This window comes from Lichenostomus cassidix, chromosome 5 (genome assembly GCF_008360975.1).
Source record: "Lichenostomus cassidix isolate B80296 chromosome 5, HeHo_3.0, whole genome shotgun sequence".
Classification (NCBI taxonomy): domain Eukaryota; kingdom Metazoa; phylum Chordata; class Aves; order Passeriformes; family Meliphagidae; genus Lichenostomus; species Lichenostomus cassidix.
In genome coordinates this window covers 38,568,755-38,594,894 of record NC_139486.1, presented here as the reverse complement: position 1 = coordinate 38,594,894, position 26,140 = coordinate 38,568,755, and the positions used below count along the sequence as shown (strand labels likewise).

Below are 26,140 nucleotides of genomic sequence, written 5' to 3'. Positions count from 1 at the left end.
GACTCCCGCTTTGACTGCCCTTCCCAGCAAGGGGCCTAAATGAAAAAAGAGAGAGCTGCTTTGACCACCCACTTCTCAGACAGCTTGCAAATAGTTTCAGCCAAGGGTAGCAGGTGTTTCTTTAATATCCATTACCTTTTCCTTCCAAACTCTTTCAACGATACAGCATCTCAATTTGCAGGAGGATTTCTTTTGACTTGTATAGCCCCATGACATTTATTTTTACTGGAGGGCTTTGTGGAGCACCTCCATCTCTTTACATGGCATTCCAATACTGTATCCAGCATCAGAATTCCAGGAGTTTTGTGATGTTCGCTAAACAAGTGGTGTTTTGCTCTTTTAAATGTGTATGCATGTGTACCGTTACATAGTGTAAAGCTACAGTGTAGTGGAGCCTTCCCAGGGAACTTCCCATCCACTGCAACAAAAAGCATCATAAATGACTAATGAGAACACAAACAGCTGAACCTAAACAGTCCTTGTTCATAAGGATTTTCTTATAAAGAAGAAAATAACATTCAACAGCTTCATTTGAGTTGCACAGATGTAAGAGCGGCACTAAGACTTGCAGCTCTGCTTCTTTTTCAAGTAGGATTTTCAGTTTTCTGGTGAATTGTACTTACTCCCCTGCAAGAATGAGCTTTTCAACTGCGCATAAGCTAAATAATTACATAGCATTAACAACATACAACTGCTACTTTCTGTTCAGTTGCCAAAATCAACTTGTCTCATTCATCCCTTCTCCTTTCTAGCAGATGTTTAGCAGTTATGTTGCTCTCAACTCATCACTAAGGTGAGGTGTGAGTAAGATACTCCAGTCTGCCCATGGTTCAGAGATTATTTCTCTCTGTTTTGTTGTGTTTTATCTTGTTTTGTTTTTTTCCTTTTATGGTATGACAGATTATGAATCTTACAGATAAAAGGTAGTGTGCAGATATTATTTAAATCCTGTCAGACTACCATTGTGGCAGACAATGTGTCAGACTACCTTAAGTGCTGTACTTAAGGTGCTGATTGGCAGTGATTTGGGAGATAGAAGGAAGGAATCCTGTGTATTCCTCGCTGTTTATTTTTTGGGGGGTTTTTTCCCTGTTCAGCAGTGCCTATTTGATATTTGATGGTTGAAGAAAGTTCTTGTCAAGTGGGAGACTTAGGCCACATTCTGTCGCTTAACAGAAGCTGACAGGGTTGATGTAGCTACAGCAAGGAAATGAAACGGCTTGTTCTTCAATGGTCACCCTGAGTCAGATGAGGACTTCCTAAGCAGAGACATTTGCTTGCTCCAATATGTATATGCAAAGGCTGTGATAAGATACTTTATTTTTCACTGAGTACAGGATTTTTCTCATCCTCTGTTCTGTGCAAATATTACTGGCTCAACTTTTGCTCTTCCAGGAGACTCTCTATGCTGTTGCATATCTGATTTTCCAACTCTCATGTGTAGCAGGGTGACGTGAGCAGGGGTATCTCTGTGGAGTGAACAGCAACAGAGTGTAAATTCTCTTAAGCAGAAGAATTGCCAGCTGGCTTGATGAGATGCAAACAATGCAGATAAAAGAGGATACATTTGAAAAGGATCTTAATGTTTTTTAGCTTCCCTGAGGGAAAACTGGACTCTACCATCAAAGACAAATGCTTACTAGACACATCTCTCTATTAATTGTTAGATGATCAGACAAAGAAATAAAATATAGAAAGGCAAGATGTCAAGGAGCCATCATGACTCTATTGCAAGCTTTTGGCGAGGCATCCATTCTTTTAATTTTTGTGTTCGTTACAAATTAACTGATTTCCTTTTGAAGTCTAAAATTTGTGGCTGAAAAATTCCCTTTCCTTATTGATGTTTGCATTGTCCTCAATGTGAGTGGGCCCCTTGGGCACTTGATTGGCTCCTATTAGAATGGTCATCTTCTCTTACCTACAGCTGAGCCCTGCTCCAATTCCCATAGCTGATAGGACTGCTGAACTCGGCATGCTAAGTATTGCAGCTTTTGAAAGGAAATTTTGCAGTAGAAATGAACATGAATGGGAAATTACATTTCTTCTTATTTTGTACATCTGGAATAAAGAAAAAATAATAGCCTTTTGAAGGTTCAGCCTTCAGAGAGCATAGACCTCTTAGAGGCTTTCTCAGTTAACATTGAATCTAAGATCCTTTCAGTGCTTAGTGTATGCTGAACTACTCTTAGTAGCATTTTGTGCATTCATTCATGAAAATAATTTTGCTGCTTCCTATTTACAGCTTGCTTGTACATTGAAGAACAAGCAAAGCAAAGGGTTGAAAATACCAGGTTGCTCTGCATACTGTTTCTACAGCATTAGCCCAATTTTAGATAGTTCAAAGGCTGTGTCTTCGAGGTAGCTTGGAATAGAGATTTGCTGGGACTTGCCAAATTCACATTCAGGATTTAATATATTTACTTTGATCAAAAGCAGTCCCCCAAACTAGGCTGTCCCATAAAATACTTGAGGGTGGGACATGTGTAAGGGCATGTTGCATCTCCACTAGAGTTCAGTAATCTTTTTGGCTGAATTCAAACTGTTTCAGAACTGGTTGAGAGAATCTGGTGTATTCTTGTGGCAAAGAGCCTTATGCTTGGTTTGTCAAATAGTTTTAGTCTGTGTTTTGGGCTTCCTGGAGCCTGGATTGTAGTAAATCTAGCACAAGTAAATGTAAAACTCATCAGTTTTGATAGATCCATACTACAAGTACAGGATAACCTCAGTATCAGCTAGAGTTAGAAACAGTTTCTTAAAGAGGTTATTAGTTTTCAAAAGTACTCATGCTTAGAGATGCAAGTACTAATCTAAGGGGAATTTTATACCAAGGCCTAATCACTCCCTCAAACTGAGTCACAAATTAGCTAAGAGGATTCTTCAGCTTCCTCAAGCTTATCTGTAAGCATCTTAATACATTTTTCTCTTTTTACAAGGAAACCTGCCAGACACTAACAAATTAAGAGTAAAAGATCTAGTCTAGAAAACAGTTTGAGCTCTGGTTTCTCTTAAATGCATGGAAAAGAAATTCCCATACTACATAAATGTTTTATGTTCCCAAAACTTGTACCCCAAACCCTGTGTAGCTCTAGAGTATTAGTTGTTCTTCTGAGAGTTTAATAGTTGTAGTCTGAAGTTAGCCTGCTTTTTACTGACAGAGTACTGGAATGCCATGCGAAGTGGTTTTGCACCCCTTTTCACTTTCAGTCTAAACTCAGACATTGGCTTGCATGGCTTGATTCATAAATGAGCAATAGTTGACTAGCAAAGGTTCGTTTCTCCATATGCCAAGATACATTGGATCCTCTGAGGAGGTTGAGACTGATGGATAAATATCTGTCACGTGTAGGTGGCCTATAAGAAAAGATTTGAGGGTTTTTTTTATTTAAGTCTTTGTTAAGACTTCCCCCCACACACACTCTTTAAACTCTTTTGTCATGTGCTGAGTGGGGGTGGATGGAGTTCGGGGTGGTGGAGGAAAAAAGGGGGGCTGCTGAAAGCATTTATCTTCATTTCTGCCATCACCCAGTGTTTATTACGCAGTGATAGACAGACGCAGGAAAGCTGCCAATCAAACCTACGTTCACTGCATTTCAATTGGCCCTTGCTTTGAATTTCAGCATTTTGAAATCTACATCATCTCTGCAGTAAAAGGTCGTTCTGTTCATGAGGATGACAAGCCTGAGACCCTTGGGTACCCACTGCAGTCACTTGTGATCCCATCAAACAGTGGAAGGACCCAGGAATCAGGACTGTCAGGTGCTTGGTGAGAACGGCTGCTTGTAAGAACTCATTTGTTGCTGCCCAAATTTAAGAAGCTGAAGTGTGTTGTTTGCCTCCAGGTTACATATACTACAACTTGAGATGCAACAGCACCTTCTGCTCTCATCCAGGCTGAAACCCTGACTGGGCAAAGCCAGCTGAGAATGAGTTCTCATACTGCATGGTGAACAAAAGCTCTGTAGTGAGGATTTTAACTTTTCTAAGTCTTTTACCTGTGATCTCAAATCTTTCCTGTAAACCAAAAAGGACAACACAGGTTAGGATAGGATAGTTCTGTGCTAGGGGCTAATTTTCTCCCTAAATTCATGGTCTGAAATGTTTACATGCTTTTAATAGTTTTTACTGTAGGACAGTGCATGTGTACATGTGGGAGGCATCTGGCAGAACTTGTGATACAAGTGTTATTCCACTTTGTTATATGTATATAGATATAATTCAATAATTTCACTCAATTACATAATTAGTGTAAGTAGAGATAATTACTTAATAAAATATATACATCATGGATTTCTGATTAGTGATAGGTACACTGATTTGAAGCCTTTGAAAAATGGACCCAATTTTTCTGAACATGCACCTTTCGTACTGAGAACTGTGTTGCCTATGTCCTAATCCCTTTGATAAAGGTATCTGTTACCTTTAGTATTAGCATTACATGATAGCTTCTGCTCTGAAATTTGTGTGGGGCTGTCCTGCAGATGGGGCAGTACTGCTTTTCTTTCATAGTTAATTTCTCTGCGTATGGTGTGACTGCCGTTGGAGGTGAAGAGGAGGGAAAGGGATGTGAAGATGAGAATTTTTAAAGGAAAAAAATCAAATCTGCTTGTCAACTGCTTTTTATATGGTACTTGTAGCAGTAGGTGCAGCAGTTGTGTGAGCCAGATGAACTTGGCTGTTTGTGGAGCAGTCAATGATGTTGCTATGTTTCTCTGATGCAGAGGGAGAGCACAATTGTTCTCCTGAAGTATGTTCTTCTCCATTTTATTTGTTTGTTACACCTGCAAAGGTTGTTCTCGTTGCAAAACAGGTGATGTAACTTTGTAATGGTCATCTATGATAAGATCAATATTCTGGAATTATGTGCCCTCAGTAGAACTTCTGTTGCCTGTCTTTGCAGTGTTTTCCTTGCCTGACTCAGTCCTGTAAGGCAGCTGCTGCCTTGCTGGTGATGTTAGTTACTGTTTCCCTGCAGGAAATCCCACTGCTTCAAATTTGTAGAGAACCTGTTTTTCTGTTCACCTGTGGGCTGAAGGCGAGACAGCAGAAGAGCTGCCTTTGTGTACCAAACCAGGGCTTGCAGTGAGAAGACTTTTAAAGATGAAGCAACATAAAATTTAATTGTCCTTCGTCCACTTCTGGTTGCAAAGTGTAATTTCATTAATGCATTGAATCTGCTTTCTCCAGTGCATATCTTCTGTTCACAGGAGCCCTTTGTTTTGAGGGATATAGAGAAAAAGGCCTTGGGCATATGTTACAGCAATGGAAACGTTTATAATTTTGCTCTCCAAGTGATATGTGCATGTCTGACAGAAGCAGGTACAGAAACTGAGCAGATGCATGATGGAGGTTGGTTCATTGCTGAAGGCCTGACAGAACTGAGTGCGCAGCTTAAAGCTGCCTGCTTGGAAATCTTGTTCTTGGTGTATTTCTGAGTTATCTCTAGAGCCAAAAATCAGGACTCAAGCAGCTTTCTTGATGTATTTATTTATCAGCACCAGTTTAGAATTTGCTTACTTACTTAGCCTGCCCACTTTGTTCTTTGCATTGCTGAGAAAGCAAAAAACCAGTTGGTATGTTTGTGTGTTCAGGCTTTTTTTTTTCCTTTCTTTTTCCAAGCCTGAGTGGTCTTTGGGGATTTTGATAAGAAAACGAACTGTCCAGCCACCCTACTCTCTCCATCTTCCTTCACACTTACTCATAGTTAGCAAGCTCTTAACTCTGCCCAGGTGTCTGGCAGAGTTGTCAAAGTGATGTATCTTCCACTGTTGCTGCTCTGGCTGCAAAGTTCTGAGCCAACCCTTCTGGGAGAGTGAAGAGACTGACTTTTCTGTGTGCTCCCCACTAGAGACAGGGCAGAGATGCTGAAATCCAGACTGCGTAGACACTGGAGGCTTTGCTTTTAGTCATTTGTGCTTGGGAGTGATCTTGTTATGCTCTCCCTTATCAAATTCTATTACCTTGAGTTTCTCTGGTTGTCAGAATGCGTGTGTAGTACTTGGGCTGCGTGCCCATGCAGGCCTTAGAGACTGCAAATAGCATGAGATTTTTGACTGTAGTACTACTATGGAAGAACTGTCTCTTGTCTCCATTTGTCTCCCTGGGAATCACATTTAATGCATCTGAGCTTTCTCAAATGTATGCTGACTTGAGTTACCAGTAGCTGTTACTTTCTGCCAGGAAAAATAGGTTCTTATGATGGTTTCTGAAGAATTGTGTTTAGCCTTCTGCTTTGAGCAATTGTCTAAATCCTTGGGCACGTTGCAAGGGTCATGGCGTTTGCCTAGAGTCAGAGCAACCTTTGCCTGCTCTAGGTTGGGCCATACAGAGCAGCAAAGGACCAGCTCTTATGTCTTCCAGGCCAATATTTTGTTGCAACCCTTACTGTGTGGCAAATACTGTAAACAACCTGTATCGTCTGAGTGAAGTTTATGGTAGGAGCAGTGATTATATCCACAAATGTGTGTAATTTGCCAGGGCAACGCTTTTCCTCAGTTAGTATTCTGATCTGCCTTCATAACTGTACTAGACAATTTTGGGTCTGTGGAAATACAGCTTCACTACTGTTGATAAGTAGTATGCAGAATTGATTAGGATTTTTGCCTTGTGTTTCTAGGCAAGTCTTATCATTTATCACCTTTATTTTCTTTCAGAAATGTATTGCGGGGAGATGCCTCCCCGTTAATTTCCTGTACTCTGTGCCTTATTGAGGATGTGCTGCCATTTCTGTAAATAAGTTTTCTTTAAGAATCTAGAGTTTTGAGTATTGGATTTTGAAAGGTTTTCTATGGTTTTGTCTCCCCAGCTTTTTTCTGGTTAATCTTGTAGAGGGTAAATTGCTAATTATTTCCCCTTTTTCTGTAGGTGCTGTGATTGGGGATGGACAGTCAGCTGTGGCCAGCAACATTGCCAACACTACCTACCGGCTCCAGTGGTGGGACTTCACTAAGTTTGATCTGCCTGAAATCAGCAATGGTAAGCTGGAAAAGACACCAGTACCTTATTTTAAGGTACTAAGCAGAGCTGTGGTGAGCTCTAGGCTCTTTCAAAGGCAGCTGTGTGGTGCAAGTCTTGTTTATCATGTTGCATTGGGAATTGTAAAATGCTTAGTCTTTTGAGGAAGTTGACTAAAAGCTTGCAGAGCTGTTCCTACTCTATCTACCTTGTGTATTCTTGCAGTCAGCAAATCCATGCATAAATAGGGCTTGTTTTTTGTGAGCCTTTTTGTGAGGATATACCACTCTCTTAGAATTCTCAGTTCAATATCTTCATTCTCTTACTAGCAAGTTTCTAGAGCAATACTGTCTTTATACCTTTAAATTAGAGCCTGCTAATGAACTGACTGATTTCTCTAAGTTACTGACATTAGTGTGGGTGAAGTGCTGCAATACATTTTGTGAATCAGGACCCTGGTCTGTTGCTTACCATAGTACTGCAAGCCCAAGGAAATAGATGTACCTTCTAGATATTTGCAAAAGCAGTGATTTGTCCTGTTTCTCCAGCAAGAGCTGTTTCTGAATTAGGAATCTGAACAATATTGCTGATTGTATTTATTTTGTCTTCCATTTTGTGAAAATTAGACCACAGTTTCATGTATGTTCTATGGCATACGCTAGCTTTCATATTGGAAGACTTATGCAGGCACAAGCATGTTTGATACTTGTGGTCAGCTGATCAAAGAATGACATTTTCAGGGCTAAAACTAACTTGACTAGAAAGGCTATTTTTAACCCAGAATGGTATCCTGATATAGCTTGTCGCACAGCTGCAGAAATGTTTGTGACAGCCTGGGATGAAGATAGGAGGTAGATATTCATGAATGTTTCTTTGTACAAGTGATTTTTAGCTTAGGCCATCACTGTGCTTATGTGAAATTCATTGCTTGATTTCTCAGCAAAATCAGATTGGGTTCTACTTTAAGGGACTGACTTTTTTTTATGGAGAACAGGGATTCTGTTTTCAGTGACTTTTGCTTTCACAGGTAGTGACTAGAATTGAGTAAAACTGTCACAGTTCCAGCTTCATGTGTTCTGCATTTCCGGAAATTGCATATCTGGCAATAGATGTCTCTGTGGGGTAGTGTCCTGCTCCTTTAGGAGCCTGCAAAAGGAGTACATGTGGTGACACCATAGTAAGAGGGAGGCAGAGAATTGAAATCACACAATCAAAGCATAGTTTTGACTGGAATGGAGTTTTAAACATCATCTCGTTCACCTCCCCTGCTATGAGCAGGAACATATTTCAATAGATCCGGTTGCTCAAAGCTCCATCCAGTCTGGCTGTTATGGTTTAGCCTCATGCAGCCACATGCTCACTTCCTGCCCCCTCGGGATGGGGAGGACAAGCAGGAAAAGGTAAAACTCGAGGGTTGAAATAAGAACAGTTTAATAATTGAAATAAAGTTAATAATAACAGTAGCAATAGTAGTAATGAAAGGTGGGGGGGGGAAGGTGTGTGAGAGGAGAGAGGGGAAGTGTGGGGTGGGGAATAAAGCCCAAGAAACACAAGCAGTGCACAACTCACTTCCTGCTGTGCAATGCCCAGCCCCTCCCCAAATGGTGATTGCCCCTTCCTAGCCAGCTTTCCCAGTTTATAGACTGGGGATGATATCTGTGACATGGAAGATCCTTTAACAGTTTGGGTCACCCCTCCTAACTATGGTCCCTCCCAACTTCTTGTGAGGATCAGTTCTCAATGCAAAGTTTTGCCACACAGTGGCAATTGTTTTGGTGGTCCTGCCAGACTCTGGAACAGAATGAAGATGAAATCAGAGGAGGAAGCAACTTCAATTCTTTGGGATTTCTCTGCAAGTTGTAGAGTGGTTGCAGAGTGCTTCAGCTGCTTATAGCTTATTTTTTGGCCGCATCTGGCTACTGAGGAGAAGGCTGCTAATTAAAAAAAACAAACAAACAAAAAAACCCCAACCAAAACCCAACATAAGATGTTTGTTTATAATTTATAAAATCCCATAGAAATTAAGAACCATCTGCTGCTCAATATATCAGTGTTTCAATCTTCTCCCCTACCAGGATGCTTTTATTCTGAAATAGCTTCCAATTAGCTGGAAATTGGGTATGGTTTCTGTTGTTGTTGTGCCCTTCTTGTGGGCCACATTCCAGTTACAAATCCATCCCCAGCCCTTCCAACTCCCCATGCTGTGCTTCATAGCACTTGGCTTGCGCATCTTGTCTTACAACCATTTGGAAATGTTCATTTTTATTCTTCTTTTATATGCCAAACCCAATCCTGGCATTTCTAGTCTGTTAACCTTATCTCCTTCTGCTAAGGTCTGGTAGGGATGTATGAAGATGTAGCAGCTGTGCTTATACTAAACCAGTTATTTGCCAACTTGCTTAGGCACACAACAAAGGTAAGCTGCAAGTTTGCCAAGGTGCACAACTTAGAGATAGTAGAGCATGCTGCTAAGAACATCAAGGTTGTGGGTTCAATCCCCATATGGGCCATTCACGTAAGAGTTGGGCTTGGTGATCCTTGTGGGTCCCTTCCAACTCAGAATGTTCTGTGGTTCTTGTGTTCTCAAATGAGTAACAGTGGAGTGGTGGGTTGGACAAGTTTTTGTAATTCTTCATGATACTGGAAATAAACTATTTTTCCAGTAAAGCATGTGACCTCAGTAGTTCCTCTTTTTCCTCCCATTGCTTCCTATAAATCAGAGGTGGTCCTGTGAGATAATTGGCTTACATAGAGGGGGCTATTGCACCTCATGGGACTGGCTTGAGCCACAAGCGGTTTGGGAGTTCAGGCAGATGAAATGATGCAGCTGAAGTTTGGGACTGCCTGCCAGCTCTTCTCTCCATCAAAGAAGTGACTCTGTGGCCAACCTCCATTTCTGAGCAGCTCTTCTTCCTGTAACAATTAAACAAAGAAAAGATAGCTTGGAAGTAGGATGTTTTCCACTGAAGCAGACACATCTGAGTAAGTGATGGCAGTGTGATTAGTGCAGTCCTTTGATCTCAGTGTCTGGGCTCCAGCACCCTTGAAGCCTTGGGCTCAGGATATGGCTCCACAGCAGCAACCTCACTGACACTCAGTCCTGCAAGAGCACACAAAAGCAGATCCTGGCAGTCCTGGAAAAATGGCTGTGGAGGGACTTGTGGAATTTTAGTCTCAGCCCTGTCTTTCTCTATTAATTGCAAAATGGAAAAAGATAGTTTCAGATTTCTTGTCTCCTTTTGCCAGTTTTGCTTTTAATAGCTCTGAAATAAACATGACCCGGTCTTATATTGAAATTGTCAGTCATATCAGCATTGGGGCGGAGAATTTATTTGACAGCAGAGACAATGCTATTTCTGCATTTATTTAATATTCTCCTAGTGAGTGTTGCATATCCTTAAAATTCGTGCAGTTAAGTATTGAAAACAACTGTAGAATATAGGCTTTTCACAGTAAAATATTTGAAGGCTTTCTCTCTTGTTTATATTTTTTGAATATAGTTTCTCTCATGCTACTCACTACTCATAATTTAAATTTCTTGCTAATTTCTAGTGCTGACCTGGTCTTGTTTAGGAATCAGGAATTTGTCCTGTTTTAACACTGCTTGGGGTCTTGAAGGTGGTTTGATCAGTAGTTACTGATCCACAGTGGAATGCAAAATAACTTAAAAGAAGAAAAAAGAATAATGCGACACAATTTTTTAAGTAGGAGCAGCTGTTTAGAGAGTGCCATCTTTAAGGGTGGCTAGGAGTGGATGGTGTGTCCAGCACAGTTTTCCTTTGGCAAACAGTGCTATTGCTGCTGGCATGCCAGGCCTTCCCCAGCTTCAAGCATAATTAATGTTGTAGGTGTAAGCACTCCAAGTTGGCACAACAGCTTGATTAATTTGTTCTCTGATGTTTCTTTTGATCTGTTCTGTCAGTTCTGTGGTTGCATTAATGACAAAAGAAAACAAGAGATGAAAGGCCAGCCTTGTTGCAAATAGTTTTCCAAAAATAGCAATAATTTTCCCCTAAAATCTTCTGTATTGGCTTAATCTTCATAGGTCAGGCCTCAGGCTCAAGGAAGTCAAGTAGCCTCTGGCTTTGTCAAATGCATGGTTCTGTTTGCCTTTCCCATATCTTGAGAACCTTTGTAAATGCTGTCCTTAAAATGAAACCTTGCTGAGATTTCCACCTGTCACATTTGGACTTCTTCTGATTGCACAGTAGGCTCTCTTGCTTCCAGATTTAGGTGCTACCTGAGTCCTCATGGTTTGTAAATGAGGGAAGAGCAAAGAACCATAATTCCAGGGTGAATCAGGTAATGAAAGACTGAAATAAATGGCACTCTTTCCTATTAAGTACAACTTGTATCTGTAATGTTTTATGTTCCCGGCACACATCAACGTGAAAAGATAACTCTCTTGTGACAGGAAAGCTCACATATTTTGTTTTGGTAAGAGACATTCACCATGTGCAACAAACTTTAAAACCAAAACTATATTAATTCATGTTGGTCATCATTGTGCACTGCTGACCAAAAACCTCTGTGTTGTGCTGAAAGAGGAGCAGGTGGGGGCAGGGAAATATGGAATCCTGTAGATAAAAATGAGTGAACATGCACTATATAATCGACTCTGAGTGACTGGTGATCCAAACCCAACATTGCTTTAAAAAGACACACAGTAAATGGTAGATGAGGAATAGGATTAGGGAACTGGAAATGAAAAAAATAGCCATGGAACTGTGAGGATATGTACAAGACATGGCAATGTCCCCAAATCTGTAAATGGTACAGAAGAAATGTAAACCTTGCAAAAATAAAAGTGTGGAATTCTTCTCTTATGTCCAAGTTTGCACTGGATTAAAAAACAAAAATAAACTTCAAAAACTGAGGAGGCATGAATTCTATAGACTGTGATTTTTCAGTACTTACAGAAAAATCAGTATCTGTCCTCTCTAAAACTTCTTGTACCTCTTTGAATAACAGGTGTTCATCAGTACAGAAGGGTTCCTGGGTTAAATGGGTCCTGTTAAGGACCTGTCGCTGGACCTGTTGGAGCAAGTCCAGAGGAGGGCCGTGAAGATGATCAGAGGGCTGGAGATCCTCTACTATGAAGACAGGCTGAGAGAGCTGGTGTTGTTCAGCCTGGAGAATAGAAGGCTTCAGGGAGCCATGCAGTACTTAAAGGGACTGTAGGAAAGAAAAATAGAGACTATTTGTTTGGGCAGATAATGATAGGACAAGGGAGACTGGTTTTAAACTAAAAGAAGGGAGATTTAGGTTGGATGTTAGGATCAAATTCTTTTCTTGGAGGGCGGTGAGACACTGAAACAAATTGCCCAGAGAAGCTGTGGATGCCTCATCCCTGGAAATGCTCAAGGCCATGTGTGATAGGGCCCTGAGCAACCTGATCTTGTCCAAGGTGTCCCTGCCCATGGCAGGAGGGTTGAAACTTTGTGATTTTAAAGGTCCCTTCCAGCTCAAACCATCCTATGATTAAATGACACCCATGCCTGTGGTCTGAGGACACAAATCTTTGATCTTTTTGCTTCTACTATTGAGCATCAAATGACAGTAATTAACAATATAGAGAAGCCATGGTTATCTCATGGAAACTGGAACCAGAGCCCAGAGGTGCAGGACAAACTTTGATATCTTGAAGAACAGGGATGAGAGAGAGCAGTTCTTAGACCGCAAAAAAATGGACTGGACTATATATTTTTTTTCAAATAATCAAAGTTTTTTGCGGGGTTGGTGGGGGGGGATATTTCATCATTGTATCTCTAGCAAATACTCTGCATGTGTGTTATGTTTATTTGCTCTGTTTGTTGTCTGCTTGCTTGGCTCTCTTTTTAAGTAAGATCTTGTGAGAATCCCAATACTCACCATTTTAGTATATTCCCATTCCTTAATTTTTTTCTCCCAATTTTTTAGATCACTGCTCATTAGAGTACAACTACAAAGGAGTTGATGAGAAAGGACCCCTTAGCCAAGTAGACTAGCTCCCTGCTGCCTTAGGCAAGCACATACTGTAGTTCCTAATATTCTGTCTACTAATTGGTTAAATTCTTTGCTCCTTTCATGTCTATTGAAAAGAATGTTCTAGAATCTTGCTATTCTGGTTGAAACCTTCTAATCTCCCAACTCAATGGTTCTTTTACCCACTTACCTGTTGACATTATTTGTAGAAAATGGATGTTTTTCTGGCACTTACTTCCTGTATTTTTTTGAAAATACAATGTGCAATTCCATGTCCTTTTTTTTTTTTTTTTTTTTTTTTCCTTTTTGGGTTGGTGTTTTTCATTCATTTGAACATAAAATACATGTTTATGTTTCATTTTCCCCAGTCATGTTCTTCGCTGGACATGTTACCATTTAGGGTTTAATCATTCTTGAGCATGGATGGCCCAAACTGTGCCCAAACTGTGCCCAGGGGTCCTGCATGTGGTCTCACCACAAGGTTGTGGTGATATTTCTGCTGAAATTGTGCTCCTTAGTGCAGTTTAGGATTGCTGACACTTTCAGTGTTACACTGGGTGATGGCTTGGTTTTTTGCTACAATAACCAAAGTTAATTCTCTCTTATTCTCAAGTTTGTGGGTGAAGCAGAGGTTTATAAATGTCAACACAATCTAGAATTCTTTCATTTCCCTTCTGTTATGTCTCTGTGTACTTCAGTTCACCATGTGGTCTGATCATGGTCTGTTAATGAAATTACCCAGCTTTATCAAGAGGATTCATCAGCCAGCTCCACTGTGTGCCTAGCCCATTGATAAAGCTAATAAATAGGACTGGTTTTGGAATGAGTCACTCAGCAGGAATCCTTCCAGTTTGACTGGGATTACAATAGTGCAACCTGTTGTTATGTATCCTTTAGCTGGTTCACAGCATATACTGCAGATCTTGTGTTGATGCCCATCTTCTCTTGTGGTGACATAATGAGTATTTAAATGAAACCTACATTTTTTTTAAAGGGCACATTTTAATTCTATCTTTTTTTAAATTAAGAAGTATAGTCTTTAATCTTTATTTTCTTGTCTTTCTGTTCAACTAGTTTCAGACTAAGCACTTAGGAATTTTGTCATCTTTTGAGCCACCTGTTCTTTAAGGGCCATGTGTATCTCATATACTGGTATTGCACCTTGATAGTGACTACAGTTATTTACCTTTTTCTGTTCAGCACCTTTCTGTTTATACTAGGCTGAAAATTACTGTTTTTAGCAGCTTCAAGACTGAAAAATTGCTTGAATAAATTTAGAGTACAGGTGTAGGTGGTTTGGTACAGAATGTAATTACATAGTCCACTTTTAATCCTTGCCTTCTTTTTCATCAGAGTTTCTTAAATGGAACAGTAAAAGTTGATCCTCAGCCACAGAGGAAAGCAGTTCCCAGGAGAAATGTCTTTGAGACCAGAAGAATTAAAGATGAGGTTCAGTGAATGCTTTAAATCAGCAATGCTGTAAGAAGGGCAGTCCTGTCTGCTTCCCTCTCATGACTACTTGAGTTTGAAAACACTAGAACCTGAAATTCCCCTATCCCAAAAGTAGTGTATGCAGGTTCAGCTTCAAACCTCCTGAAGACCTGAAGTGCCTTTAGGTTAGGCTGGTAGAGCAAACATCACTCCAGCTAGATCTTACCAAGGCACCACTGAACTGTTGGTGTAGATGGTGCTAAAAGGCTTTGGAACGTTATTGTACTAACACTTGTAGTCTTCATATACAAGGTACAAAGGGGAAGACACTTGCATGAGATCACCCAGCAATTTGCCAGCAGGAATTAAAATCAAACTGTTGTTTTGTGGGTTGCTGCTCGCTATCGTTGGCTGAAGAGTTACTTCACTGATTCGCATGAGTGTCTCAAATACTGGAGTAATTAAATGTAGGACTGGCTGGAGAAGTCTTTGCCGTTTTTCACTTTATCCAAGATGGGTGTAAAAATCAGCTATCAGAAATGAATGTCTGTATCTTCAGGGAGGAGTTTTTCACTCATCTCCTGTTTATTGGAGATGAGGAGAGCGGGAACTAGGTGCTCTGCAAGAGAAGGGGAAATGAATTAAGGTGTACTGTTTCTAGTGAGACTGCTGCTGGAGTTTGTCAGTGTCATGATTTGAGACTTGTTTAAACTGTGCTGTCCTTTGCAAAGGATACTGTTGTGCTTAACAAAGGGAGGGGTTTGATAAAGTGCAATTGCTACTATTTCTTGGCCGAAGGCTTGAGGAGGTGAGTAAATTTAATTTCCTGGGCTCATTGCTGTGTCTTATTTCTGTTTTGGAGCAAGTTTTACATTAATCAGGGTATCAACATGTCATAAACTTTTGGAGGAAGCTAAATGTCAAGTGCCTTTTGCATGTACTGTCCATTCTCCAACATTAAGTTTAAATCTTACTTTATTCTCTGTTCAATCTTTGTGGTTTAATCACTATTCCTTTCTTTCTTTCTTTGCAGCCTCTGTGAATGTGCTTGTCCAAAACTGCAAGATTTACAATGATGCTAGCTGTGATATCTCTGCCGATGGGCAGCTGCTGGCAGCCTTCATTCCCAGCAGTCAGCGAGGCTTCCCTGATGAAGGAATACTGGCTGTATATTCTCTGGCACCCCATAACTTGGGCGAGATGCTTTACACAAAGCGATTTGGTAAGCATGCAGCAAGAAGTCATGGTCGGTGGGGGTGTGAGAACCTCAGAACTTCAGCCTTCGTTAAGAAATGCAATAGCCTGAACATCAGCAATTGTAGCAACGGGAAACACTTGCTTGGCCTTCCAGCCAGCCACAGACACAGTGGTGCTGGGGAAAGGCTTGTGGTCTGGTCTGGACAAGTAAGGTGCTGGCATGGGGGAGTTGCTAAGGCATAGTTTTTTATTCCTTAAAGGGCCATTGTCTTAGTGACAGAACACTTGCAGCAAGGAAATGTTTTGTAAAATTTGTAACTTTTGCAGGTCTCCTTATTCTTCTGTGCCCCTTATAAGAGTGAGATTAGTATGGCATACATTATGGGAATGCTGTAAGGGAATGAAAAAGCTATGAGGATGAAACATGGGGCAGGATGTCAACCCTTGAGAGAAATAACCCCTCTTCTCTTCATAGGACCTAATGCCATTTCAGTGAGCCTGTCTCCAATGGGCAGATATGTTATGGTGGGTCTGGCTTCCCGACGTATCCTGTTGCACCCCACTACAGAACACATGGTTGCTCAAGTTTTCAGGCTGCAACAGCCCCATGGTGGAGAAACCTCTATGAGGGTGAGTATATGTGTATTCTGTTTCTGTGTGTTTGGCTCCGGCCTAGTCGTTAGCTGCTGAGTTATGATGACAAACAGGTAGCATGCTCCAAACCCACTGAATAATAAACATATGAAGGAATTTTTTACAGAGGTATGCAAACATGGCAGGAGAATGTAAATACAACAGAATTCTGAAACTTTTCTCTTGTTTCAAGTATGATGATAAACAAATACATTCCATGTTGTGGAATACATTCCTAGTTCTAGATCACTCAGAGTACCTCGGAGGTATTTTGTACTTTTTTGGGTAATATGCATCTTGCTTGTGGTACTACAGTTGGCTTTCCTGAGGCAGCGTATCAGCTGAGGCTTCAGGATCATTTTCTGTCATTCCTAAAAGCAACTAACCTCCAGGACAGCAGCCAGCAGCCATTTCAGGAATGGTAGAAGCCAAGCTTCATATCATACCTGCAAACGGAAGTTGAGGCTTGCCGTGCTTTTCCCAAACAGGCTTTTGCTGGCTATTTATTAATGAGTTTTTAATGCATATGTAAGCATATTTTGGCAATGGAATTATCTTTTTATTCTTCTGCTTTGTGGGACAGCTGAACCATGATCCATTCTAATTCATTTACTACCTGAGGGAAAACCTTCATCTTTTTGCTAACTGGCACAGTTAAGAGAATATGTGTATCTTGCTTTCTTCATCAGTGAAGCACAACAGTTCCTCAGTGATAGTTCCAGGTAGTAAAAGTCATGTCCAGTTGATAATGCACAAAGACATTTGAGGAGTCAGAAGTAAGTAATTTCTAAAGCTGAAGTTTGGATTGGATTCAAGTTCTAGACCATGTATTTGGGTGACTTGTTTTAGGAGATGAAAAATAAATCTTCAAGTTTTTCACTTTGGGGGATAATTTTTACTATAGCAGAATTAATTCCATGACAAATCTTTTTTTCCCAATATCTTTTTTTTTTTTTCTAAAATATTTTCTTGTTTTTTAGAAGGCCTCTCTAATTATTATTACTTTTGGTAGAATTCTCCCAACGTACAAGAGTTGCAATGAGGCATTTGTCTAGTGACCTGACTTGTCTCTGGGAGAAATTCCTTGATTCACCTTTTGATTCTGTAATTGTTCTTCAGACAGTTCGTGATTTGGAGAGTCATCTCAGCTGCCTCATTAGATGAGCTACATTATCAGCTGATTTAAAACTCTTGCTTATTGTCATCATCTGCCCAATGTTATAAGGCAGGGAAAGATCAATGATGAAGATAGTCTCTGGTGCACCAGTCAACACTTTCTCAGACCTGGTTCTGAGCTACTATTCTGGTACAGGCCTCTCAGAGTAAGAGACAGAAATTAAAATGTATGTTAAAACACAATTTGGTTTACAGGTAGAGTTGTTGAAAGCTGTTGGATGTAAGATCACAAAGTATATGGATTCAGCATCCTGTTAGATCCTTTTAAAAATGTAGTTTGCCCTGGTACTGTTTCTTTTTCAGCTATTTTAAGATCCTAGTGAAATGCATTTTTTTTTTCTGCCAGAAGCTGGAGTAGCCCTTCCCACAGTCTTTTTACCATATCATAATAAGTTAAGATAGAGAAGTCCTATTAGCAAAAATCACATGTTTTCCTCTCATCTGTCCTTTACATTTGCTCTAAACTCCAGTTGCTATGGCTTCTAGCCCTTACTTTTGGAGACATTTTTCTGTAGCCGGCTAAATCAGCAAGCTCACTGCCTAAGTGTTTCAGTTATATTTCTTCATCTCCATGCCTTCAAATGCTTTTACCCCTGCTCTTAAGTCACCATTTAGTGAAGTAATGCTTTGTATTCGTTAATCTTCTCTTGTAATTCAATCTTCCAGCTTTCTTTTTTTTTTCTCTTTTGAATTCTCTCCAAAAAACCCTTCCCCCCGCCCCCCGCCATTCTGGGATGTGTTTAAATGTACGTAATGTGATAAGCACAGTTTTACCAGAAGCCTGCAGAGGGTAGGTTTTTTTCTATTTCTTTTGGACAACAGCCTTTAATTATGCAGTCAGAAACCATCAAGGTGGGGTTAGGTTTGGGGCAGGGAGTTTGCTGTTTTGGTGCATTGAAAATTTTGTACAATTTTTTCCCACTCTTGCTTTTCAGACTTGCTCCACATCACTGCACTTCTGTCTTTCTCATCTGCTGTAGTTCTGGATTTTTTTTTCTCCAGATGGATTGCATGTATTCTAAAGGTTGCTTTTTTCATCTTTCTTGCATATGTATTTATAGCTTCCAAAAACCTTTCCCCCTCGTTTTAAAATCCGTGCAGTCTCGCAGGATTTGATAACTGTTTTGCTGTTTTCCCCATGTTCAAAGATGTTAAAAATGTTTTATTTCTGACTGTTTTGGACTTGGAGCTTTATGCATGTGTGACAGGGTCATAGCTAGATCAGTTTGAATCAATTTGATTAAAGAACCTTCCATGCTGAGTGATGCTGAGTATTGTTTCAACATTTTGGTGTGCTGCCTGGTTGTCTTTGTGCAGTTCATAGGACCAAGCTTGGAAAGTGTACAGCTGTTAATTTTATAAATACTACTCCATCTAGTTGTAAAAATTAGCGCATCAACTACAGGTATTTCTTCTGCCTTGAGTTTTGCAATAAGACTGCTTCATAAGTTTGTAATACTTTTCAAGACATGCTAAATGAAAATAGAGTTTTAAGTAGGAAACTTCATCATATTCTTAGCACACTGCCCTTAGAGCAGCTGATGTGTTCATATTCAGTTGAGTAAAAATCTGTTTATAGCTTGGCCAGCATGCAGTACAAAAAGGTTTTAGGAAACCTGGTGAAACTGTATCCTTTAATATCTAATTTAGTATGCACCTTAGAGAGAATCAGAAAGCATTTTTGTTGCCTCTCCGCCAACAGCTTGTAATACAAAGCACTTGTTACTCAAACTCTTAATTAAAAATGAGTCAGAGCCATGTTCGAAGCAATATTTTGTGGATATTTTAATTATACATTACTCCAAAACTCCCAAAAGAAATGCTACATCACATTCTTTGAGAATTGTTTTAAGTTGTTTGACAGTTATTCCTTCCTTCCCACCCGCCTTTGGATTTGCAGTCAATGAACTGGAAGAGGAGGGCTTGGCAACATGGCCTCTAAGCCACTGCTGAGGAGTGAAATACAGTGATTATTTCTGATTCAAATTACCCCTTCCTCCACACCCTTAGCTAGCAGTCAGTGGAATGCAGGGATCTATTGCTTGGGGTGTTTCTTCCATCTTGCTGTTAAAATAGAGGTTTTGAAGATGCAATTAATTAATTTTGTTACGTGAAACTTCAATATGTGGAATCATACTAGAAATCCGCTGGCCATTGATGTCGTTTTCTGAGAACTACAACACTGTTGGATGTACTAATGAGCATCTTGGTTATACAAGTGTGCATTGTCTATACATCTTACTCCTAATATTTCAGAGAGATTGGGTAGTGTTCACAACAGGTCAGGGCTGTTGTGATTTGAAATTTACGAATTGCGTTCAGAAATAAAGTCATGAATTATCATCAGATGTGGTAGTTGTGAGTTAGAGATTCTTCCTGTTTCTGTTCACTTGCTTCAGATTGGCCTGATTAGCATTTCACATGGAAACCTGGCTTTGCTGAAGAACAATTTTTAAACCTAGGTCTGAAAAACAAAAGCTCTCTTGTGGTGTTGACTTTACAGGAGTAGTATGCATGAATTTCAGATGTTTGTTGCTTGTGTTCTTTGGGTGTTCTTTTGCAAATCTCTGAAATTTATCTGTAGCTGGAGAGTACAGGGAAGGAATTGCTTTTAGCAGATCTCTGGCTTGGGGGTGCTACAGATAGCAGTGATGCTGGGAATTGTCTGCAGTTTGAGTTTCAGAGATGGAAAGCTTAGAGACAGGACTCCAGATGCAGAGTAAGGATAGGTTTTCTATCCTATTTTGAAAACATAGGTGGAACTTGTCTCTAAATAAAGAGTGTCTGTTTTCAAGCTTTTGGTCTAGGGTGATTTCTGAATTCCATATGCTTCCAAGGATATGTGGAGGTTAAAGGACTTAGAAGAACATGAAATTAGAATCTTGTTTGGAGCTGAATGTCCTTAGAAACATGGAAGAGTAAGGATCGTATTGCCCTGGATCAGTGGGTACTAGTGAGAAAAGCAGCCAGAAGGTGTACTTTTATTTCTGGCATTCAGAAATTCTTATGCCCTTGCAATGTCTAATATTTTCATTTTACCCAGAGGAAGATAACTCAGAAATACCAGCAAAACATGATTGCTGGAATCCAAATTAAAATAAAACTTTGAAAGGAGCTTTTAAGTTGAGGATACAAAAAGTGAGGTAGGTGATAGAAAAATTTGATTGACATGATGCTGAAGAGCAAATCATACAATTTGTGAGGATAAAGTGACTTAACCAAGCCCCATCTCAAAGGCTGCGATGTGCTTTGAATGTGGAAAAAAGTCAGGCTGTGAAGATCCAGAATTAGTTCTTGACAAGACTGCTGCTATTTGGGAAACATTCCAATTAAGTGGTCGGTCAATAGCCTGGATGGAACAGAGTATGTGTACATTTCCATTGTAAACAGATGGAGAATTCCAAATACCACAGGAAGAAGGGCCTGAAAGAGAAGGACTTGCAGAGTTTCAGCACAAAGCCAAGCTTTTTTTTGTTTTTAAGCATATTAACTCTTTATGAGGACAATGCACAGAATATGTGAGAATATGCACAATTTTGCTGAGTGCTGTTGCACTCTGATCTTCATGCGAGTGTCAGTAGAATGTATCCAGTGTGGTCTGCAAAGGTTACTCACTGCCTCTCTGGGTGAGCTGTACATGCTCCTGCAGCCATAAGCAACTGGGCTTTAAGCCTGAAAGCAAATGGTCCTGCTTCACTGGGGCACAAGTTGGTTTTGTCAGAATCTTGGTAATGTGAAAAGAAAATTGCTTAGGAGAATATATCTTACTGTAACGCATTACCTCCAGTGGAAGAGTTCATGTGAACAAACACACTTCTGAGAAACAGTATAGTTTGCAAATACCAACCTCTTGCTGTGTTGTTGAAGAAGAATATGTTGGTGTGGTCCCTTGGGTCTCCTCCTAAGAAAGATTTGACATCTTCAGGTCAACAGGGTGATCTTTTGATGGCTCCAAGGAGAACTGCAATAGTATATCCAATTACTGCACAAAGAAATTTTTCACTCTTGGCAGAAGTCAAACCACATAGATGTTTTTTAGACTTTCAAAAGGCCAAGCAAAGTCACAGACTGCAAGCACTTGTTGATACTGAAAAGAAGACATGGGAACAGAAGCCTTTTCTGACTGATACAGGAAAACCCTCCTTTTAATAGAGTAGAGCATAATTTTCTGGTTGAGACCAAATAGTTTATATATTCTGTGTATTGGCAGATTCTGTCTGGTATCTTTAGGAAAACAGGTCATATCCAAAACCCATGTTGGTAAACACTGCTTATGTAGGGTGCTGTAAGAAAGAGCTGTATTCAACATCACTAGAAAATGTAGCACCACCTTGGGTGTGCGGATGGCGTGAAGATTGGCACAGATGTGCACATTTGAGTATGGATGCAGAAATAACGCAGGAATGGTATGTTGTAAGAATTAGTTAAATTGCTGCTTGACCAATTCTACTGTGTCTGCCTGAGGCCTGCTAAGACAGAACTTAGAGGAAACTCTAAAAACTCGTTAGAAATCTTCTCAAAATACTGTGTTAATATCTCATGTGATGAGATAAACAAGGGAGCAATGTCCGTTTTAGCAAACTAGTGTGAAGAAAATGCAAATGACATCTCTTCGGGATGTTTTTACTTCATGGGATGTGTAACTCAGGGCCAAGACATTTTGTTTATTATGAGGTCCAATATTTGGAGAGCAGAGCTCTTGAAGTTCAAATAAGGCCTTGAGCCTGTTCGCACTACAGCAGCTACTGTTAGCTTTGGTGCACTTTGGTACATAGTTTTAACTAGATTTAAGAAATTATGTCAAACATAGTTCCACATCTGAGATTATTTATGTGCAGTCATCTTGCCCAAGTCATTAGGGGAAAGGTAGCCAAAGTGAATTACTACCACTATGTATTGAACTGGGCACGAGCTGAGAAGAAATTGCTGTTTGCAATTTCTTGAAGCCTTTTTTTCAGTGCTTCCTGCCATCTTCCTTGAATTAAGTTTGAGCCAACTTTCTCCTGTAGTATTTCTTTGTTCCAGACATGTAGGCAGCTGGATGACAGCCTCTTTTCACCTAGATGAGGATGCATGTAGCTCTGTCATCAACATATTGTTGACATTTGATCTTGTATGCCACTCTACTGAGGCTCAGCAGACGGAGAACAGAGTGGAATGGCAGCTGTGCACGAATCCTTTGCTCTTGTCATTGGATTTTTAACACATTGTAGATGTTGCTGTTACAGTCTCAGCATGACATTTTATGAGGAATTCACAGATGCCGGTTTTGGTTTACAGTCTGAATTAAGGGCAAAAATGAAAAAGTTTGTCATTCCTTTTGCCAGGGAAGTGACCATATCTTTATTAGATTGATGCAGCATTGAGAGCTGTTGGTGATTTTTGCAAAAGATAGTGGTAGTCGGGCACAGTCCTGCTTGCACAGTTCAGTTCACTTGTGCATCTGCACTGAATATATATACACACACATATCTGTCTTCTGTCACTCCAATCCCTTTGGCATCCCTGTTTCTCTCCTTTCATCTTTTCCAACCACATGCATTCGCAAATGAAAGGATAATTGTTTTGTTTAACGATTTCTTGCTTACTCAACCCTAGGTTTCAGATCCAGGTTTGGACCAGTCCCCTAAGGGGGTTTTTGGAGCTATTATCCTGGTTTTGCAGCCTTTGGAAGACAGGTAGTAAAATAATGGGCCACTTCACTGCAAGTGTGTTATTTTCCTGAGTGAGAGCTTTGTTACCTAAGATGATCCATTTCTTCATAAGACCTTGTTCCCACTTGTTATTTTTAAATGTAGTAGTTGCATGGCAGGCTTGTGAAATAAAGTACCAGCTAAGAATGCAAGGAGCTCGCCTAAAGAAAGAAAGGATTAGGTGTGCTTTAATGAGACTTCTCTGAATTTGAAATATCAGCAATAAATTATGTGATCAAGTAGGATCTGGAAGAACCAACAATGTTCTACATTTGCTGAAAGTTTCTCAGTCCATCCAACAAGAATTTCTGGTGCTGACCTGTTTCAGGAATTGGATCAACTATCCACAGTTAAGGTTTCAGTTGTTGCTGAAAATTAAGAGTACTCATTTAATTTGCTGTGGCTCCGAAAGCAAAGCAAGGATTTTCTGCATGGACAACAGGTGCAGAAAAAGGCAGAGAGAGGTTTGTTATATTGGTAAAGACTGAAGAAAAAATTTATATGTAATCCTATTGCATCTGAGTAAGATAAATGGAGTTGAAAGAAATTTTATTTGTGCTGAGCATCGGACGATAAAATCCATTTGAGGATAGGACTGACAAATCCAAAAAGATAAGTGCATTATTTTTCACTTCTTCCATTTTAACAGAGATCTGTTGGAAAGATGTGTGTGCTGTTAGCAGGAATCAGGTGTGGGGGAGGGGTTGAGCAGCATAGACCAACCTGCCTAATAAGGAGAGACTGGGAGCAAAAAAGCAAATCTTTTCCCTCGTTTCATCATGGAAAATGTGTGCCTTTTTCTTTGTATGTGCATATAGGCACAAAAAGGAGACGCCTTCCAAACAAAGGAGAGACTTGCTATGTTTCAAAATGCTGGTATACATTGTCTTATGAATAAATATATTGAGCCATCAATCAGTTATCGCAAGGGGTGTTTGTTTTGCTTTGCTTTGCTCTGCTTTAGACAAGCTAGACTTGAATTTTGCTGTACAGGATTCTGAGGTTTGTGGCAGTGCAAGTCTTAAGCCTGATTTCATCATCTTTTGTGAAATTCATTAATAGAAGGCAAAGTAAAGAATGTAATCAAAGCAAAAATATAGTGTTATTTATTGAGGAGATCAGGTTGAAATGTCTTTTACTTATTATACCTCTGGGCCTTAAAAAACACAAAGTAATTGTGTAATACAAGTCAGTGACACAGGTGGCTTACTGGCAAAGGACATGGTGTATTCAGTGGACTGGTAGATGCTTTATAGACACTTACCTTGGTGTCAGAGGTGAAGTAGTTTACACGTTGACATTATAAAAATGTCAGGTAAGATATTTCAGTGGCAGCATGCTATTGGGAGGAGGCAAAAAAAAAAGATAATTAATTTAAATGCTCTCTTCACAAGGTTCTTGCAATCAAAAAAATGAAGTCAAACTTGCTCTGCTAATGCCTTCAATGCTGTCACTGCACCTTGTCTGCTGCTCTGGCAAATACAATTGGAATTTATCGTTTTCTGCATTTGTTTTAATGCTCTTTGAGTAGTTTCAGACTGTACGTAGGTTTTGCATGGAGATGTACTTTCAGTAAACTTAATACAGTGGTGTGGATTGGCTGTGCGTTTAGGGCTGCATCTGTGACATATTTCACATAGCTTAGATTGCTGAAGTATGAGGTACCTATGCTGGCCAGAGTCTCTGGTATAGCTGCAGTTATACTGATAAAGCTGTGCAGCCTCTACAGTCACGGCGGTGGTATAACCCACACCCATACGAAGAACACTTTGTTTACCAATACAAACTTTGCATCTGTGTAGGTGCTGGCTGCCATTACAGTTATACCTATCCAGCAGAGACAAATTATCCTTTCTGGAGCTCTTCCACTGCAATCCAGTCAGGGTAGCTGTGAAACTCTGTGTTTTACCAGTCATCAAAGAGGTGTTTATAGGGTTTAATGCATCAGATTTCCCCGTGTGTTTTTATGGTCTGTCAGCCTCTGGTGACAGTGTTGGTTCAGTTGAAAATTAATAATTACGTTTTAGGCTGGTGATTTATAAAGCCACCTTATCTGCTTCAGGGATGGCGAGATCTCTGCCATGTAAAGGAGACAACAGCTGCACCCCCTCCCCAAGCAGTATTTGTCAATGCTGATCTAATAGCCAGCTTACTGCTTAGGCTAAGCAAAGGTAATGGCTTGAAATTTATTGGAATCTTAAAAGCAGATGCATCTAATTGAGAGCAGAAGTGTCTCTATTGAATTTAAAAAGATAAAAAGCAAGAGTTCCTGCTGAGTTTCCTACCTGCTTGTGCCAGAACTTTCTCTTCTCCAGCTTCAAAACATGTTTGTTCTTTCTTGAGTGCCAGAGAGAAGCAAGGTCTTGCTCTGCCAAACGAGTGGTGTTCAGCACTCCTCTGCTTTTTGTTGCTCTCCTTTGAGGTGGGAAGGCCTTGAGCAAAGAGGCAGCTGTGCAGATGATGTGATGCCTCTGCTTTGGCCAGGCACGGAGCTGCTTGAATCAGGCGAGTGGTGCAGCACCGGCGCCAACTGGCAGCAGTAGCACAGACTTAGGGCAGCCTGCTGCTGCTTTGATGACTGACAGGATCCTGGAGATTGCCCTGTCCAGCTTTTTAGTGTTGCCACACCCCAGAAATGCAAGGGAAAGGTGGAATTTGAAGGGTGTTATGAAAAAGGAGCAGCTTCCCTGGAACAGAGTGGGAGGGGAAGACACAAGGACTAGGTCAATAACTAGGACTTAGCAGAGGTTTTTAGCAAAAAGTTTTCTTACCCCTCCAGGGCAGGTATAAATTAACTGTCTAGCTCTGTGCTTATGTATTGTGCCCTGGGCCTGTCAGCTTGACATTGAGGGAGAGATCATTGGAAAAGATTCCTTGCAGCTGTTGATTGTCATGCAGCCTTTCCTGGCACTCTGCCATAAGTAAATACTGTTTGTGGCTGTGACAGGTGTGACAGCACTGATGTGACAGCAGCGACAAGTTGGAGGGGAAGCAGCAGCAGTGGGCTTGAGGTGGCCTTTGCACTCCAAATGCAGATTGTTTGCTGAATAATTTGAGGGTCTATTTTTTTTCTTCATGCCTTACAGCCTTGCTTT

At 40.3% G+C, this 26,140-nt stretch overlaps 1 protein-coding gene across 2 annotated transcripts in view; it reads left to right on the top strand.

Annotated features, from left to right (window-relative positions):
* Nucleotides 1-26,140, top strand: part of AMBRA1 (autophagy and beclin 1 regulator 1) — a 128,825-nt gene that overhangs the window by 70,696 nt on the left and 31,989 nt on the right. For both annotated transcript variants that reach the window (XM_085062482.1, XM_085062483.1), the window contains exons 12-14: nt 6,862-6,972; nt 15,380-15,568; nt 16,019-16,173. In XM_085062482.1, the coding sequence (XP_084918608.1) occupies nt 6,862-6,972; nt 15,380-15,568; nt 16,019-16,173 (455 nt within the window). The remainder of the gene's footprint in view (nt 1-6,861; nt 6,973-15,379; nt 15,569-16,018; nt 16,174-26,140) is intronic.